At 55.9% G+C, this 17,609-nt stretch overlaps 1 protein-coding gene across 1 annotated transcript; it reads right to left on the bottom strand.

Moving 5' to 3' along the window:
* Positions 1–9,036: 9,036 nt before the first annotated feature.
* On the bottom strand, positions 9,037–16,761 carry MMP9 (matrix metallopeptidase 9). Its single transcript, XM_058178133.1, has 13 exons — positions 16,503–16,761; positions 15,798–16,027; positions 15,394–15,542; positions 15,155–15,286; positions 14,895–15,068; positions 13,936–14,109; positions 13,515–13,688; positions 12,788–12,943; positions 12,173–12,371; positions 11,914–12,047; positions 11,602–11,752; positions 11,137–11,240; positions 9,037–10,123 (listed from the first exon to the last, which is right to left on the bottom strand). The coding sequence occupies exons 1-13, from the start codon at positions 16,653–16,655 to the stop codon at positions 10,014–10,016; spliced, it is 2,040 nt and encodes a 679-aa protein (XP_058034116.1). The 5' UTR covers positions 16,656–16,761; the 3' UTR covers positions 9,037–10,013.
* Between the last annotated feature and the right edge of the window lie 848 nt (positions 16,762–17,609).

The following is a 17,609-nucleotide window of genomic DNA, read 5'->3' as shown; positions in this document are numbered from 1 at the left end:
AAACAAACAACCTTCTCTCTAATAAACAATTTGGTTTCAGAAAACAATTGTCTTGTAACTACAACTTCTCCACTGCAAAAACATATGGACTACCAACCTTGATCAAGGAAAAACAATAGATGCAATCTGCATAGACGTCTGCAAAGTTTTGACTCAGTAGTACATGATAAACTACTCCTCAAACTAAAATCCTACGGCATTTCGGGACCTCTTCACAATTGGATAAATGCCTTCCTGTCAAACAGACAACAAGTGGTCAAAATTGGCAACACTATATCAAATACTGTTCCTGTCAAAAGTGGAATTCCCCAAGGTAGTGTTCTTGGACCAACACTCTTCATACTATATATAAATGATCTCTGTGACCTCATCTCAAGTTATTGTGTTCTCTTTGCTGATGATGTCAAACTATTTAATACCACTAATAATACTTCTACCTTTCAAGAAGACCTCGACTTAATTTCCGATTGGTCTAAAACTTGGCAACTCCAAATCTCAACCAGCAAATGCTCAGTCTTACATATTGGAAAAAAGAACCCTAACATCAAGTACAAACTTGATGGACATTACCTAACTGATGACCCCCACCCTGTCAAAGATCTTGGAGTTCTCATATCAAATGACCTTAATGCCAAAGCCCACTGCAACTACATAGCAAAAAAGGCCCTAAGAGTTGTAAACCTAATTTTACGCAGCTTCTTTTCTAAAAACTCTACACTACTAACTAGAGCATACAAAACATTTGCCAGACCTATTCTTGAATACAGCTCATCCGTCTGGAACCCATACCACATCTCTGACATAAATACAATAGAAAGAGTCCAGAAATATTTTACTAGAAGAGTTCTTCACTCCTCCGAAAACAACAAAATACCTTATACCAACAGACTTGAAATCCTGGGATTAGAAAATTTACAACTCCGTCGACTTCGACATGACCTGTGTTTAACACACAAAATCATCTATTGCAATATCCTTCCTATAAAAGACTACTTCAGCTTCAATCGCAATATTACAAGAGCAAAAAATAGATTCAAGCTAAATGTCAACCACTTCAAACTTGATTGCAGAAAATATGACTTCTGTAACAGAGTTGTTAATTCTTGGAACTCATTACCTGACTCCATAGTCTCTACTCAAAATCCCAAAATCTTCAACCAAAAACTGTCTACTATTGACTTCACCCCATTCCTAAGAGGGCTATAAGGGGCGTGCATAAGAGCACAAAAGTGCCTACCGTTCCTGTCCTATTGTTCCCTTCATTACATCAAATCAATATAGTTGATGCATATTTTTTTACTTATATATATATATATTTTCTTAAAGATATGTTGTTTTATCTATGACAATTGTTTGTGTATACTGTTGTGACAAAAATAAATAAATAAAAAAGTGACCATTGGACCAGCTGGGAGTTGGACCACCTGAGAGGTGGGCATTTGACCAGCTGAGAGTGGCATTGGACCAGCTGGTAGAGTGCAATTGGACCAGCTGGTAGAGGGCCATTGGATCTGTTGGGAGAGGATCATTGGACCAGCTGAGAGGTGGCATTCAACCAGCTAGGAATGGGCCATTGGACCAGTTGGTAGATGGATATTGAATCAGCTGAGAGATGGCCATTGGACCAGCTGAGGTGAAATTGCACCAGCTGAGAGAGGACCATTGAACCAGCTGAGATGTGGGATTGTATGGGCTGGCAGAAGGCCATTGGACCAACTGGGAGAAGAACAATGGACCAGCTGAATTGTGGCATGGTATGAGCTGGCAGACGGGCATTGACCCAGGTGAGAGGCCTTGGACCAGCTGAGAGATGCCATTGGACCAGGTGTGAGAGGCCCATTGGGCTTCCTGGGAGAGGGCCATTGGACCAATTAGAGAGGGAGATTGGATGAACTGAGATATGGCATTGTAGGAGCTGGGAGAGGGCCGTTGGACCAGCTGGGAGGTAGTATTGGATAGGCTGAGAAGTGGCATTGAACCAGCAGGTAGAGGACCATTGGACCAGTAGTGGGATTCAGCTGGTTTGGGCCGGTTCGGGCGAACCATTTGTTAAATTGCTGGCTGGCCAGCCCTCCTCCTGCCCTGTCCCTCCACTCCTTTCCCTTCCTTATTGGCCTCACTTGCTTTGGCTGGTGCTTTAGAGTCACACTGTGGAAAAGCTGTAGTTACGCTTTGGCTCCCTTGCTTTGACCACATGGCTGCACAGCCCAGCCTGCTTGCCTGCCTTTGCCACAGCCTACGATGCAGCGGCCTCCCACTTCTCTTGGCCTGCTCCCAAATGCTCACCTTGGGCTGCTCCTGACTGCTTCAGCAGCAGAACAGGTAAGCACAGCCAGGTGCCCTCTTGGGGAAGCTGGGAAGGGTGGTCGACCTGTGCCCACCCACCCGGCCACCAGCCATAGCCTACCCCTTCTGATCCCCTTGCCCTGCAGCTAGCCCCATAGGCATGCACTCGTCTCCCGCCCGGGTGTCACCCTGCAGCTGGACATATCCAGGCCCAACTTCATCCCGAGTGGTGATCACAGCACTGGTCTGGCAGCCGCCGCCACCTTGCGAGCTAGCTGAGAGGTGGCATTGGACCAGCTGATAGAGGGCCATTGGATCTGTTGGGAGAGGATCATTGGACCAGCTGAGAGGTGGCATTCAACCAGCTAGGAATGGGCCATTGGACCAGTTGGTAGATGGATATTGAATCAGCTGAGAGATGGCCATTGGACCAGCTGAGGTGAAATTGCACCAGCTGAGAGAGGACCATTGAACCAGCTGAGATGTGGGATTGTATGGGCTGGCAGAAGGCCATTGGACCAACTGGGAGAAGAACAATGGACCAGCTGAATTGTGGCATGGTATGAGCTGGCAGACGGGCATTGACCCAGGTGAGAGGCCTTGGACCAGCTGAGAGATGCCATTGGACCAGGTGTGAGAGGCCCATTGGGCTTCCTGGGAGAGGGCCATTGGACCAATTAGAGAGGGAGATTGGATGAACTGAGATATGGCATTGTAGGAGCTGGGAGAGGGCCGTTGGACCAGCTGGGAGGTAGTATTGGATAGGCTGAGAAGTGGCATTGAACCAGCAGGTAGAGGACCATTGGACCAGTAGTGGGATTCAGCTGGTTTGGGCCGGTTCGGGCGAACCATTTGTTAAATTGCTGGCTGGCCAGCCCTCCTCCTGCCCTGTCCCTCCACTCCTTTCCCTTCCTTATTGGCCTCACTTGCTTTGGCTGGTGCTTTAGAGTCACACTGTGGAAAAGCTGTAGTTACGCTTTGGCTCCCTTGCTTTGACCACATGGCTGCACAGCCCAGCCTGCTTGCCTGCCTTTGCCACAGCCTACGATGCAGCGGCCTCCCACTTCTCTTGGCCTGCTCCCAAATGCTCACCTTGGGCTGCTCCTGACTGCTTCAGCAGCAGAACAGGTAAGCACAGCCAGGTGCCCTCTTGGGGAAGCTGGGAAGGGTGGTCGACCTGTGCCCACCCACCCGGCCACCAGCCATAGCCTACCCCTTCTGATCCCCTTGCCCTGCAGCTAGCCCCATAGGCATGCACTCGTCTCCCGCCCGGGTGTCACCCTGCAGCTGGACATATCCAGGCCCAACTTCATCCCGAGTGGTGATCACAGCACTGGTCTGGCAGCCGCCGCCACCTTGCGAGCTAGCTGAGAGGTGGCATTGGACCAGCTGATAGAGGGCCATTGGACTTGTTGGGAGAGGGCCATTGGACCAGCTGAGAGGTAGCATTCGACCAGCTAGGAGTGGGCCTTTGGACCAGTTGTATAGACAGATATTGAACCAGCTGAGAGGTGTCATTGGACCAGCTGGGAGAGCGTTATTGGACCAGTTGAGAGGTGGACTATCTAAGAGATGCCATTGGGCAAGCTGGGAGGTGGCAGTAGACCAGCTGAGAGAGGAACAATGGACCAGGTATGTGCATTGGACCAGTTGGGAGAAGGTCATTGGGCCACACTGAACCAGCTGTGTGGTGGCCTTTGGACCAGGTGAGAGAGGGCCATTGGACTAGATGGTAGAGAGCCATTGGACCATCTGGGAGATGGCATTGTATGAGCTGGTAAAGGGCCATTGGGCCAGCTGAGAGGCGGCACTTGGACCAGTTGGTACACAGATATTGAACCAGCTGAGAAATGTCATTGGATCAGTTCAGAAGCGTCCATTGGACCAGCTGAGAGTTGGATATTGGACCAGCTGGAAGGTGGCATTTCATAAACTGGGAGAGGGCAATGGGACAAGATGAGAGTTGGCATTGGACCAGCTGAGGTGGAATTGCACTGGCTGGGAGAGGGCCATGGACCAGCTGAGATGTTACTGAGAGGCGCCAGCAGATTAGTTGTCACACAGCGTGGGCCAGCAGAGAAGCAGCCCTACGGCCATCAGAGCAGCTGACAAGCAGTTTATTGGACCAGGCCATCACACCAGCTGAGAGGTGACCCTGGGGTTGAGCTGTGAGGCAGCCTGCACCCTAGAAGAAACATGGCTGTTATACCCGCTGAAAGGCAACCCTGCAGTCCAGCTGAGAGGTGGCCATTGGACCAGCTGAAAGGCAGCCTTGCAGCCCCACTGGGACATGTCCATGGGACCACCTGAGTGGCAGCCGTTGGACCAGCTGAGAGATGGCAGGGCCCAGTAGAGAGGCAACCCTGCAGTGCAGGTGAGAGGTGGAACTGCAGCTGGGCTGAGAGGTGGTCATCAAACCAGCTGAGAGACAGCTGTTGGAACAGCTGAAAGGAAGCCCTGTGGCCAAGCTGAGAGGCAACCATTGGAGCAGCTGAGAGGTGGCCATCAGACCAGGTGAGAGAGCACTGTGACCCAACCGTGTGGCAGCAGGTGGACCAGCTAAGAGACTGTATGGGCCCAGCATGGAGACAGCCCTGCAGCCCAGCTGAGAGGTGGCTGTCAGAAAACTGAGAGGCCGCTATTGGACAAACTGAGATGTGACCATTGGACCAGCGGTAGCCAAGGTGAGAGGCAGCCGTCTGAGCAGTTGTTGGACCAGCTGAAAATCAGCCCTACGGCTGTTGGAAAAGCTGAGAGGCAGCCCTGCAGGCCAGCTGAGAGACGGTACAAGCCCAGCAGGGAAATGGCCCTGCAGTGCAGCTGAGAGGCTCCTGGCAGACAAGCTAAGAGGTGGCACTGCGGCCTAGCTGAGGTGTGGCCGCCGGTCCAGCTGACAGGTTGCCAATGGACCTGCTGAGAGGCAGCCTGGCAGAGCAGCTGAGAGGTGGCCCTGCGGCCCAACTGAGAGACAGCCCAGGCCCAGCAGACAGACAGCCCTGTGGCCCAGCTGAAAGCCCGCTGGCAGACCAGCTGAGAGACGGCCATGTGGTTGAGCTGAGAAATGCCCCCGGCCCAGATGAGAGTTGGCTGGTGGACCAGCTGAGAGGGGGGCCCTGTGGCCCAATTTAGAGGCTGCCCTGCAGCCTAGCTAAGAGATGGCCTTGAGGCCTAGCATAATAGAATTAGAAGGGACCATGGAGGTTCTCTAGTCCAACCCACTGCTCAATCAGAAGACCCTATACAGTTTTAGACAGGTGGTTGTCCAGTCTCTTCTTCAAAACCTCTACTGATGGAGTACCCACAACTTCTGAAGGCAAGCTATTCCACTGATTAATTGTCCTGTCAGGAATTTTCTCCTTAGTTTTAGGTTGCTTCTTCCTTTGTTCAGTTTCCATCCGTTGTTTCTTGTCCTGCCCTTAGGTATTTTGGAGAACAGGTTGACCCCCTCTTCTTTGTGGCAGCCCCTGAGATATTGGAACACTGCTATTGTGTCACCCCTGGTCCTTCTTTTCAACTAGACTAGAGACCCAATTCCTGCAACCGTTCTTCATATGTTTCAACCTCCAGCCCCCTAATCATCTTGGTTGCTCTTCTCAGCACTTTTTCCGGAGTCTTAACAAGACTCTGTTTTATATTGTGGTTACCAAAACTGGATGCAATATTTTAAATGTGGCCTTATAAAGTGGTACTAACCCTTCATGTGATCTTGATTCAGTTCCTCTGTTAATGCAGCCTAGGATTGCATTGGCTATTTTGGAGCCTTCAGCCCACGGCTGGCTCATATTTAAGTGATTGTCCACTAGGACTCCAAGATCCTTCATGCAGTTCCTGCTATTGAGCCAAGTTTCACCTAATCCGTATCTGTACACTTGGTTCTTCTTGTTAAGTATAAAACCTTCCTTTTCTCTCTCTTGAATTCATTTTGCTAGATAGGGCCCAGTGTTCAAGGCTGTCAAGATCCTTCTGCAGCTTGAGCCTATCTTCTGGGATGTTGGCTATTTCTGCCAGCTTGTGTCATCTGCAAATTTGTCTGAAATGGTAGAGGGCTCCCTGCTTGAGCAGCTTTTGGTCATCCACATGAGGTCAGGAATAGAGGCAGGAGTCAGCATCGTTTTTCTGGTGCTGCTGTGACCTTGAGGGAAAACTTCCTGATTGAATTAAGGGTCAGCCAATCTCTCTGAATGCTCCAGGAGCTCTTGAAGGCAAAAATTCTCATTTGACTGAATAATGGTTATCACCATCTTTATTTTCCTTTCCTTTCCTTTCCTTTCCTTTCCTTTCCTTTCCTCCTCTCTCTTCCATCTTCTTGATTTGTATTCTGTTAAGAATATCACTTTATGGGTGATAAGCCTTTTTACTGCCAATAAGCCGGGGTTAGCAAAGGATGCCAAGAGTGACCCACAGGGACTTTCAAAATAAAAGGAGGAAAAGAGGAGGATGTATGGCAGCCAGTCAGAGATGGTGACAAAGTGCTAAGATAGCAAGAGATGGCAGGATTCCTCGGTGCCCGTCCTTGCCAGCCAGCAGCTCGGTGTCCTGGGAAGAGTTGAAGGGCAGGACTCGGGCTGAGATCAATAGAAATGAGATCCAGGGATCTCCAGGGAAAGGGAGAAATCGGGGCTGGTCTTGCCAGCATCTCTCGGGGCATCAGAGTCACTGGAGAAGTGGCAGAGAAGGAGTGGAGGGCAGAAGTTGCCCTTCTCTTTGGAAACGGGCAAAGGAAGCTTCAGCCACTTTGGCATCAGTTCTGGGCAAAGCTCAAAGACACAGATCAGCCGGCATCTTGGGGGCCATTTTCTCCTCCGTCTCCTTCCAGAAGGCAGGACGGGAACGAAGGGCCAAAGCACCAGGGAGGCAAAATCTGGCTGAACACCAAAAAAAGTTGGACTGGGGGGGGCAATTTCCCAGGGGAAGGGCTGGGCTCTCCTCCCCTGAATGGGTTTAAGGGGAGACTGGACATTTCCGTTGGCCTCCTGCACTGACCAGGGATGGTTCTCTGGGGCAGGGATGGTGGCCCTAGGACACACACCCCACAACCTTTGCCAGGCTTCACCACAGCCTTACGCTGTTAGGCAGACAACATTTTCCCTTTTGTGTGTGTGTGGTGGGGGGGGGGAGAGAGCGAGAGCGCAGCAGACTCAAGTCAGGCGTTTTCTGAATCTTTGACACCATGAGCCCGAAAGGTTCACCAGGGCTGCCCGAGGGCTCTTTCCAGCTCCAGGACTGAGGGGCTTTCATCTCCCCGCTTGCCAAGCCAGAGCTTCTGCAGGAGACACCAGGCCCTGCTTCTATTTCTCTTTTCACCTTTATGCCACCCACCTGACTATCCAAACGGCTCTGTACCCATCTAAGCCTTTCTCCCTCCACTGGAGCCCCAGCCTCCTCCAACAGGAAGGTGGGTGACATTAGTGGAGGTTGGTGGAAGGAGATGACCTCTGTCCTTGAGCCCCCCTCTCCCTACTGTCGTTTTCCTGAGTTCCTCGGGAGGCTGGGGGGGGGGTTTGCCTCCTCCAGAAGCAGAGCTGGAGGGCAGTTGGGGAGGTGTGGGGAGACACACTGAATCCCACAGCTTCAGAAAGGGCAGGGCTTCCAGATGGGCAGCAGCTTGGCTGAAGTGTCTGCTGGGCAAGATGGACCATCGAGTCGTTCTGCCATCTGCGGGGGGTGGGGGGTTCCTCGGCCTATGACGTCACCGCACTGCAACCCTGATCTGTGAACGGAGGAAGGTGTCCATCTGTTGGGGCTGATGGGGTGACCCCCCCAAGAGACCGAGATTTTACTCCGGTATTTCCTATGATTTTCTGTCCAGATGCCTGGTGGGCCTGATGTCCCAGCCCACCTCCTTCGGCAGATGCTGGGGCCACCCAGCCCTCCTGAGCCGCTTCGGGGCTGCAGCCCTGAGGAGCTGAGAGGGAGGGGGTGGCAGAAGGAAGGGCGAAGGCTGGCAGCGGAGGAAAGAAGCACCCTTCGGGGGCCACAAAGTCGGTGCCCCATTTGCTGGGTGGCGCTGAGGGTGCAAAGGGGAGGAGAATCCCTAGAGGGGGCTGGAAGGAGGGACCAGTCGGAATCCAGTCACCCCAAGGAGGGAAGGAGGAGCCCTAAATCCAGGAACTCTTTGGTTAAGCGCAATTTCCCTTGGGTTTCACCGGGCCTGTATAGGGGTCCTCCCCTTATGACCACAATTGAGCCCAACGTTTATGTTGCTCAGTGAGACGTTTGTTAAGTGAATTTTGCCCCATTTTGCCACCTTTCTTGCCACCGTTGTTAAGTGAACCACTGCAGTTGTTAAGTGAATCTGGCTTCCCCATGGACTCTGCTCATTAGAAAGTCGCAGAAGGGGATCACGTGATCCCGGGACACTACGACCGTCATAAATATAAGCCACTTGCCAAGCATCTGAATTTTGGTCACGTGACCATGGTAATACTGTTGTAATTTCGGTCACTAAATGAATGGTTGTAGGTTGTGGACGACCTGTAACACAATTTGTGGAGCCATTTAACATAAAATTTTCTAATTTGCATGGCTAAACTTCTTTTTTACAATTAAAAATGGGGCGTCTTGTGGGGGGTCTCTCTGTGGCAAGGTTCTTCTGGCTTTCCTGAGCTGCAGGTCCTTCCATGCAAGGCCAGAACGGAAAAGAGACTCCCCCAAAGACAGGCACAAACCTCCTGAAATATTACGGACAGTTCCCGGCATGGTTTTATTTCCCCCCCTCCAAGTAAGCAGTTACAGCCAAATGGACAGAGATAAAACAAAACAAAACTTTTATTTCCAAAAATAACACCAGGGATACGATGCAAACTGCCCAATTTACAGCAACCCAGGCAATGCTCCGAGTGAACCTCAGCAGGTCCTCCCCCAAAATGAGGAGATGAGGGAGAGAGCGCGAGAGCGAGAGCGAGAGCGAGAGCGAGAGAGAGAGAGAGAGAGAGAGAGGGAGGGAGACGGGACAGAAGTTGGGCATCAGCCCCCCCCCCCATAAGCAAGGGAAAAGTAAACCCTGAATCTAGTCTGGAATCAGAGAGTTTGCTCAGCTTCTGCAGGGAGAAGCAGTCGAAGCTTCTTGGCCGCCTGGGCAAAAGGGCATAAAACCTCCACATGATACAGAATTAGAGCAGTTAAGGCTCCTCCTCTGTCGCCTTCCTCATCCCACATTTTTGGAGTAATTTCAGCCTAGGGCAATTTGAGCAGGGGGCTGGACTAGAAGACCTCTAAGGTCCCTTCCAACTTTCTCATTCTGTTAAAGCCAGATATCAGAACTGCCCCGATGTGAAGCAGCTCCTAGAAAGGCAGAGCCTGCTTTGGATTCCAGGACAAGAGGGAGCAAAGTGGGGAGCAGATGAGAGCCCCTCCTTTCAATCACAAATAGTTGCAAAGCTGCAAAGAGCGCCCCCCCCCCGCCCTGGAGTCTCCCTCCACTCTCTCTCTCTCTCTCTGTCGGCTGCTTCCTGAGCAAGTGACAGAGGTGTGTGTGTGGGGGGGGAAGGGCTTATAGCTGGAGCTTCCCACTCCATTCAGTGGATCTGGATCATGGCTGAAGAGAACTTTCCCCCCCCCCAGTGCAGCCCCTCCCTCTTCCTGGCAAATCTTCCGGAGGCTGTGGGGGCCCGAGGGGCCAGGGCAGCATTTGGCCCACAAAGCAGAGAGGCCGCCCCCGTCAGCTGGCCAGCCAGGGAGGGGTCAGAGCTGCGCAGAGATGCCCCTGCGTCCAGGTGGGATGCGTCTCACTGTTCAGGGCACTTCAGGACGTCCTGCTTGAAGTATCCCACCCGGGTCACCTGGTAGCGGGGGGTCATTTGCCAGCAGAAGGGGTGGCGGCAAAAGTGGAACCTCCCTGGAAGAGAGGAAACGGCTGGTGAAGGCGAGCGGCCACAGGGAGGGAATTTCAGGGACCCTCGGGGGACACCACCTCGTGGCCAAGGAGGCTGGGCGGAGGAGAGGTGTGGGTTCAGCGGTGGCACCCCCATTACTGCCGAGGCCCCTGGGAATCTCTCCTGGGAGGGAGGGAGAAACCAGACCTAAACCAGACCCACGGCTCCCAGCCTGTGCTCTGAGCTTGGGGGTCAAGGGGGATTTATCCTCCCTGCAGGCCTTGGATGCTGGGGGGAAGCTTGGATCCGAGGGCAACCACCAGGCCACCCCCTTACCGTCCTCCTAACTTGTCTCCCAAAGTTGCCTTCTTCCGTGGTGGGGGGGGGGAGGGAAAGGCAAGTGCCAGATGTGGGCCGGCAGACTCCTCCCCATCTGCTTTGCATCCAAGAAGGGAGTCAGGGATGGGGGGGGGGCTCGCAGAAAGAGTCCCCAGGTCCTGACCCACCAAGAGTAGGAGAAAAAGGAGAGGCAAGGTTCCCTCCCCCCCACAGCAATTGTGGTCCTCGCCCTGGAGAATCTCCCAATGAGCCTCTTCCTCTGCACTGGGGGGGGGCACGGAGGGGGGGGCTCTATCCACTGAATTCAGCCATTCATGCATGCCTCCCTCCCTCCCTTCTTCCCAGGAGAGCCCCCCCCCCCCCGCCAAGATTCTCTCTGTGTGTGTGTGTGTGTCTGTCTGTCTGCCTATCTGTCTATATCCCCTACAGGAGGGGGGGGGCGTTTCCCTCTTCCTCCCACCCCCTGCTTTGGCAGAACCACCCAATAGGCCAGCCAGGATTAGGGATGCTCTTACCCGCTGCTGCCCTCTAGTGGTCATCTGTCTTCTGCAGCCCCAACCTACCCACTGCTGCTCGCTGGACCAGGGAGGAACTTCCTAGGCTGCCCCCTTGCACAGCCGAGACCCCTTGCAGAGGACCCATGGGGGGGGGCTATCTGGGCCCCACCTGAGGCTGTTCCCCCTCCTGCCCCCCTTACCTCTGTACTGGAAGACCAAGTTAGCATCAATGGGGACCCCAGGAAAGAGGCTGTCAATGTAGCGGGGATATCCCTTGTCCACCTGCTCCTTTTTCACATCCAGCCTGCGGGGGGGAGGAAAAGTCAGCAATGTCCCTCAAAATGCCCTCTAGATGCCCCTGAGGATGCCTCTTCCTGTGCAGAGATTCGTAATCCCAGCTCTGCTTTCCTTCTCCCTGGAGCTACCTGTGAGCTGCAGCCTCCCCCCAGCCCATAGAGCCAGGCCAGACCAGGCATAGCAGCTGGGTGGGTGGGGCAGCTCAGGCCAAGGGGTGGGGTCTGGATGAGGATGCAGGAGTTCCCCTGGGAGGCTGCTGCTTGGGGCTCCTGGAGGCTAAGCAGCCTCTGTCCCCTCATCCAGCCTTTGAAAGGAAGGGGGTTGGCAGAGGGCCCCCCATGTTCTGCCCCCCTCGCAGGCCCCTGTACCTCCAGAACTGATCTCCGCTGAAGAGCAGGACCCTCCCCTGCTTCCGTGTCAGGCTCCCCACAATCTTGTGCACGTCTCTCCCGATGCCCAGCTTGTCAAGGCTCCGAGGGCCAACCACTCGTGGCCCCTGGGACACCCAGAAGCGCTGGCCTGTAAGAGAAAGGGGTGGGTGGGTGGCTGAGCAGGGGCCCCTCCCTGAGCAGAGGAGCTGGCTCTAATGGCCCTTTCTGGCCTCTCAGCAGGGACAGAGGCGGGGGGGGGGGATCCTGAGGCCCAGGGCTGCCCCCATAAGGGTGGGGAGGGGCTCTCACCCGAGAAGAAGAAGAGCTTCTTGGTCAGAGGGTCCTGGAAAGCTGCGTCAATCACATCTGGGAGGGCCGGCCAGGTACTCTGGATTTGCAGGGGGCCCTCCAGGGGCCCGGTGCCCGACATTCGCCAATATTGCCTGAACAGGAAAGGCAGCTCAGCCTGACCTCGTTTTCCCCTGCTGTGCCCAACGGGCCCTCTGTGGATGCAGGGAGACCCTGGCCCCCAGCTCTGCCCAGTCCCCCCTCCTGCCTTGCCTCTCACCCGTCCTTGAAGAAGTGCAGCACCTTCTGGATCTCGCCCACCCCATCAAAACCCTCCGCCCGGCAGGCACTGCTCCGCCCGTCCACAGCAGGGGTCTCGGTCACAGAAGAGTCATCGTCCACAGTGGAGGAGTCCCCAGCTTCCGTGGGGGCCTGAGAAGGGGGGCTGGGTGCTGTGGGCTGAGGGCCTGATCCTCGACCTAGTAGGTGGGGGAGAGAAGGAGGAGCAGCACAAGCATCAGTGGCCCTGATTTGGGGGTGGGAGGGGATGTCAGAGGAGCCCCTTCTCTAGTGCACAAACAGCTGAAGAGTGGAGCCAGGGAGGGGAGGGGCTCCTTTGACTGTGGGGATTGCTAGTAGACCTGAGGACCTCCAGGGTCCTTCCACATCATGGTAAAGGAACTTGGGCTTCATGTTATTCATGGAAAAGGCTTCCAGACCAGGGCCACTCAGGACATGGTGTGTGAACAGACCCCCAGCCCCGACCCACCCCAATTCCTTCGGGAGCTTCTCGGGCAGGGCCAGATGGCTGCCTGTTTTAGGGCTTGGGGAGGGCAGACAGCCTGCCTTCTGCTCCCAGGAAACCCCCCCAGCAGCCCCCCCACCTCCTGCTCACCATAGAGATACTGGATTCCGGCCACGTCGTCCGAATGCAGCTGGAAGTCGGCCAGGTAGGTGTACATGGGGTACATCAGGGCTTCCCGGATGCTGGAGTGCTCCAGGCCCAGGGAGTGGCCAAACTCGTGTGCCGCAACCAGGAAGAGGCTGTAACCTGGGGGTGCAAAGCGGCAGCAGAGGGTGGACCGGGGCCCTGCCTTGGAGGCCCTCAATCCCTGTGGCCCCTGGGACATTGTCTCCCCTCATGGCTCTACCCCCTGCTGAGGAAGGCACCCATTCCCCTGGGCTGCCAGAGAGTCTTCCGAACACACTTGGTGCGTGTGCGTGCACGTGTGCAGAAGTAAAGTTTTCCCCTGCCCAGTCATGTCTGGCTCTGAGGCACGGTGCTCATCTCTCTTTCTTGGCCAAAGGAGCTAGTGTTGTCCAAAGACTTTTCTGTGGCCATTTGGCTAGCAAAGAGATACACCAAAAGTGAATTGAATGCTGTTAACCTCCCATTGAAATGGAACCTATTTATCTACTCACATTTGCCTGCTTTTGAACAGGAACTGGAGCAAGGAATGGGAGCTTACTCCACTGCACGGCACTCAGTCACAGGGCATGAATACTAAGCCATTAACGTTGCTGAGCTTGTCAGCTGAGCTATTCATGCCCTGTGGCTGGGTGTGCTGAGTCCCCTCCCCACCAGCTTCCCAGGGGGGCAATGAAAGGAGCTTCCCCCCTACCTTGGTCAGGGCAAAAGCCCCACTTCTGGTCCGCATCGTAGTCGCTGGTGGTGGCACACCAGAGTTTCCCATCGGTGCGTCCCTCCGTGGTGCAGCTGCTGTACGTCTGGCCCAGGAACTTGAAGGGGAAGGAGCAGGGCTCTCCCTGGGAGTTCCCTCCAATCACAGCCGTGTCTGGGGAGGGGGGAAGGGAGAGGTCAGCCTTGGCCCCCAGTTGTTGCAATAGCCAAGCAGAACCCTCTGAAGCCTTGGTGGGGGGCAGGTCCCAAAGCTGAACGGGAGATCGTCAGGGCTGGTCTGTGGGCTCTGCAGCTGCAGCCCCCCTTGGTAATGTCAGGACTGAGGGTGTCCCTGTGCACACGCGAGTGCATCCCCACACCGCACCCCGTCCTGAATACCATGTGCCCCCAACCCCATGTACCTCTATTAGGGCAGAAGCCGTATTTCTTGTCCTGGTCAAAGTTGCTGGTGGTTGCACACCAGCGGTAGCCGTCTGTGCGCCCATCGGTGGTGCATCTCTGGTAGGATTTGCCCTCGAAGATGAAGGGGAACACGCACTTCTCCCCGTCGCTGTTCCCGTCGTAGGTGAAGAGGACTAGCAAAGCAGCCAGGAAAAAGAAATTCACCCAATAATTGCAGGAAACCAAACTTCCCTCATTGTCTTCCTGGGGAGGCAGCTCAGTTCTCTTTATTATTTATTCCTTTCTTAAACTTATATGCCACCCAACTCCTAAGTGGCTCACAACTAAACAAGGAGCAGGGTCTCAGAAGCAAATTGCTTGAATGGAATACTTTGAGAAGCCCCTCCCCCACCTGCCCCTGGTTAGATTGTCAGTGGGGGCCTGCTTGCTACACATACACACACACACACATACACACACACACACACACACCTGCTCTTCGCTTCTCCCCTGGAAGGGACTGTGCAGCTCAGCTTTCCAGAGCCAGGTGCCCCCTTCTGGCCTCCCCTCCCCCATCTCCCCAGACGCTGTGGGGCAACCCGGTCTTCAGTCCTGATCAACCCAATTACTGGAGTCTTTTAAGATGACATTAGACAGCCACTTGTCTGAAATGGTCTAGGACGAGGTCCACAATCCCAGGTCTGTGGAGCCGCACTGGGCCAGGACATGCCAGAAACTGGGAGGCCCCATCTGGCAGCACACAAAACACACAGAGCCCCTCCAGTCCACTGAAAAACCTCTCTCTATGGAACCAGTCCCTGGCGCCCAAGGGTTGGAGGCCGCTGGTCTAGGGTCTCCTGCTTGAAGAGGGGGCTGGACTAGAAGACCTCCAAGGTTTATTCCTATCCTATTCTACCCTACCCTATCCCATTCCATTCCCCCCCCCCACTTTCCCACTTTCCAAGTCCTGGCTACTCACGTTCGCTGGGGCAGAAGCCGTATTTCTTGTCCCGGTCAAAGTTGGGGGTGGTGGCACACCAGGGCAGCCCGTCTTCTCTCCCTTCGGTGGTGCAGGTGGAGTAGCTTTTGCCCTCAAAGGTGAAGGGGAATTGGCAGGAAGCCCCGTTAGCGTTGCCGAAGTAGGTCTTCACCACTGCTCAGAGGAAAGGAGAACTGGGCGTCAGGCGGGCAAGGCTTCAGCGCCCAGAGAAGCACCAGCCAGCAAGGGGTCCAACTCACCAATGCCCGTGCCCAGTGTCCAGAACTCGTCATCGTCAAAATGGGCATCCCCGCTGAACCGGTCTTTGCCAGGAGGGAAGGCGTGGGCCAGAAGTCCATCCTTGCCATCAAAAGCGTAGCCGTCACCATGCTCTGGTGGCGGAGAGGTTATAATCTGAGCAGGAATTCTTTCAAGCCTCCAGACGGGAGGGGGGGCCTATCCCAGCTGCCCCCCAACCCTCTCCTCCCCTCCAACTCACCTCCGGTTCCAAACTGGATGAGAATGTCCACCTCCCCCTCCTGCTGGCGAGTGAAGGTGAGGGGCGTCACCTGGCTCCACACCTTGAAGGCTCTGGCAAAGGCGTCTTCGATGACGGAGCCGTCCAGGTCAGGGGAATAGTTGACCACCCTGCCAAAGAGCGGAGGCTCAGAGGCTGCCAATGTGCCAGGCGCCCTGAAGGAACCCTGCCCCCAGCCCCCTCCTCCCTCACGTGCGCGCGCGTGCGCGCGCGTACACCCATCCACACCCGGGAGAGTACAGGTCTGGCTCTGAGGGGAGGGCAATCTTCCCCAATCCGCTGCCTTCCCCAGGAATCTTGGGGTCCCCTCCACTTGCAGTCTGCCACGGGGGCCGTGAACCCGCCGAAGGTGGCCGCTAGCTCACCGGTAGGTGAGGTTTGTGTGGTCCCACTTGAGGTCGCCCTGGAAGGTCTGGAAGCGACCCACGTCCGGGACTCCGCAGCGGGGCGCCCGCATGGCCGTGAGGGTGGGGGCGTCCAGCTCCCCTGTTTCCGGCAAGCCCAGTTGCTTCTGCATCGCTTTGAGGGGGGTCTCCAGCTTCACCTGCCCCCCGGGGTTGGTCGCCGTCAAGTACCCGTAACGCTGGAGGTAGCGCTGCAGAGACAGAGAAGCGGGCGCTAGCGGGGGGCTTTCGGCCGGAGAAGGGAGCCGGCGAGGATGTGCCAAGCGGCGGATGGGGCGGGTGGGAACGTGGCGAGACCTTGCGTTGATCTCCGGTCTTGGCCTTGACCCCAACCCTCATCCCGTCTCCGGATCACCCGGGGTCTACAGTCAGTCACTGGGACCAAATGAAGAGCCGGCTGGAACCAAATGAAGAGCCGGCTGGGAGTCACTGGCGGGGCTGGCTTCCCACAACGGCGCCCACACTTGCGCCATCTAACCTGGGTCGGGCCAGCGCAGCGCGAGTTAAAGCGCCGGGCGCCAGCGGGGGACTGGAGACAACCGGGCGTTCCGGAGGGAGAGCCTCGCCCTCCCGCCGCGCTCGGTCTTGCGAAGTAAGAAAGGCCGGGTCGGGGGGGGGGCTTTGTCCAGCGGAGGACCCGCCAGACTGCGCAACCTGGAGACTCACGGCGGCCAATTCCCGGTCCGTCATGCGGCTGACCGCGTCCCCGGGGAAGTTGATGACTACGGGGCCCTTCCCTTCCCTGGGAGCGGCCCACGTGCAGGGCAGCGGCAGGAGCGGCAGGAGGAGGAGGAGGAGGGTCGGGGCTGGGACCCTCATGGCTGCTGAGGCGAGGTGGGCGAGGGTCTCGGGTTCGTCTCCTTTTCTGCTCTCGGGTTCTGTAGGTAACGTCGAGCACAGCCGTCTGCAGCCCGACCGCCGGCGGGGCCCTTTATGGTCCGCGGGGAAGGGGTGGAAGGCTGAGTCAGCCGCGGTCCCACCCCCGGTGGAAGAGGGGGAGAACCGGCGGGGCGCTGCCACTTCCTGGACTTGTCTCAATAGGAAATGTGAAACGCAGCCGGGACCAGCGGCGGGTTCGAAGAGGGCAGCCGTCCCCCTCGACGGGGCTCGGATGCCGCTGCAGCCAGGAGCTAACGTCCCGCGGTGCATCTGGCTCCCCTGCCTCCTGGCTACTAGTCCTCCGTGGGGTGGCATCGGCGGCACCAGAGCCCGTTCAGGCGCTGCCCCACCGGCCGCTCCCTGCCTCTGATAGGGCAGGATGGGATGGAGACCCTCAGAGTGTGGGGCGGGCTAGGAAAGGGTCACCTTGGACTGATAGCTGGACTATGTCTGCCCGAGCCTTCAATCCCCCTTTTCTTTGCCCATGCAGGCCCAGGCCCTGGTGGAGGGCTCAGTGGCAGCCCCTGCTCTGTCTTCAGGAGAGGGAAGAGGCTGGGACACTCCCAGAGCTCCTTCCTTTCCCGCGTGCCTCCCTCCAAGAATGGGGTGGCTGCCCCTCTTCTGAATGAAGGGCCCAGCCGCAGGTTGGCCTGTGAGGAGGAACCTGGGTGTTTTTGCCAGGACAGACTAACCAGGAAGTTATCGAACATCCTGGATGATTGGGACTGCTGTGCTTTTGGCCTGCAACCTGCCCTCCCAGCCAGCTCTCCCCAAGTCCCAGGGGGAGGGCAGGGCAGGATGGGGGGGACACTAGCCTCTTAACACACCTATCCCCTTGCCGTGCACAAGCCTGCTGGCTGAGACCTTTGTGTCCGTTCTGGAAAGCCTGTGAAT

The sequence above is a fragment of the Ahaetulla prasina genome, chromosome 3 (assembly GCF_028640845.1).
Source record: "Ahaetulla prasina isolate Xishuangbanna chromosome 3, ASM2864084v1, whole genome shotgun sequence".
Lineage (NCBI taxonomy): Eukaryota > Metazoa > Chordata > Lepidosauria > Squamata > Colubridae > Ahaetulla > Ahaetulla prasina.
Note: the sequence above shows the minus strand (reverse complement) of the source record. Positions and strands in the feature narration are given on the sequence as shown.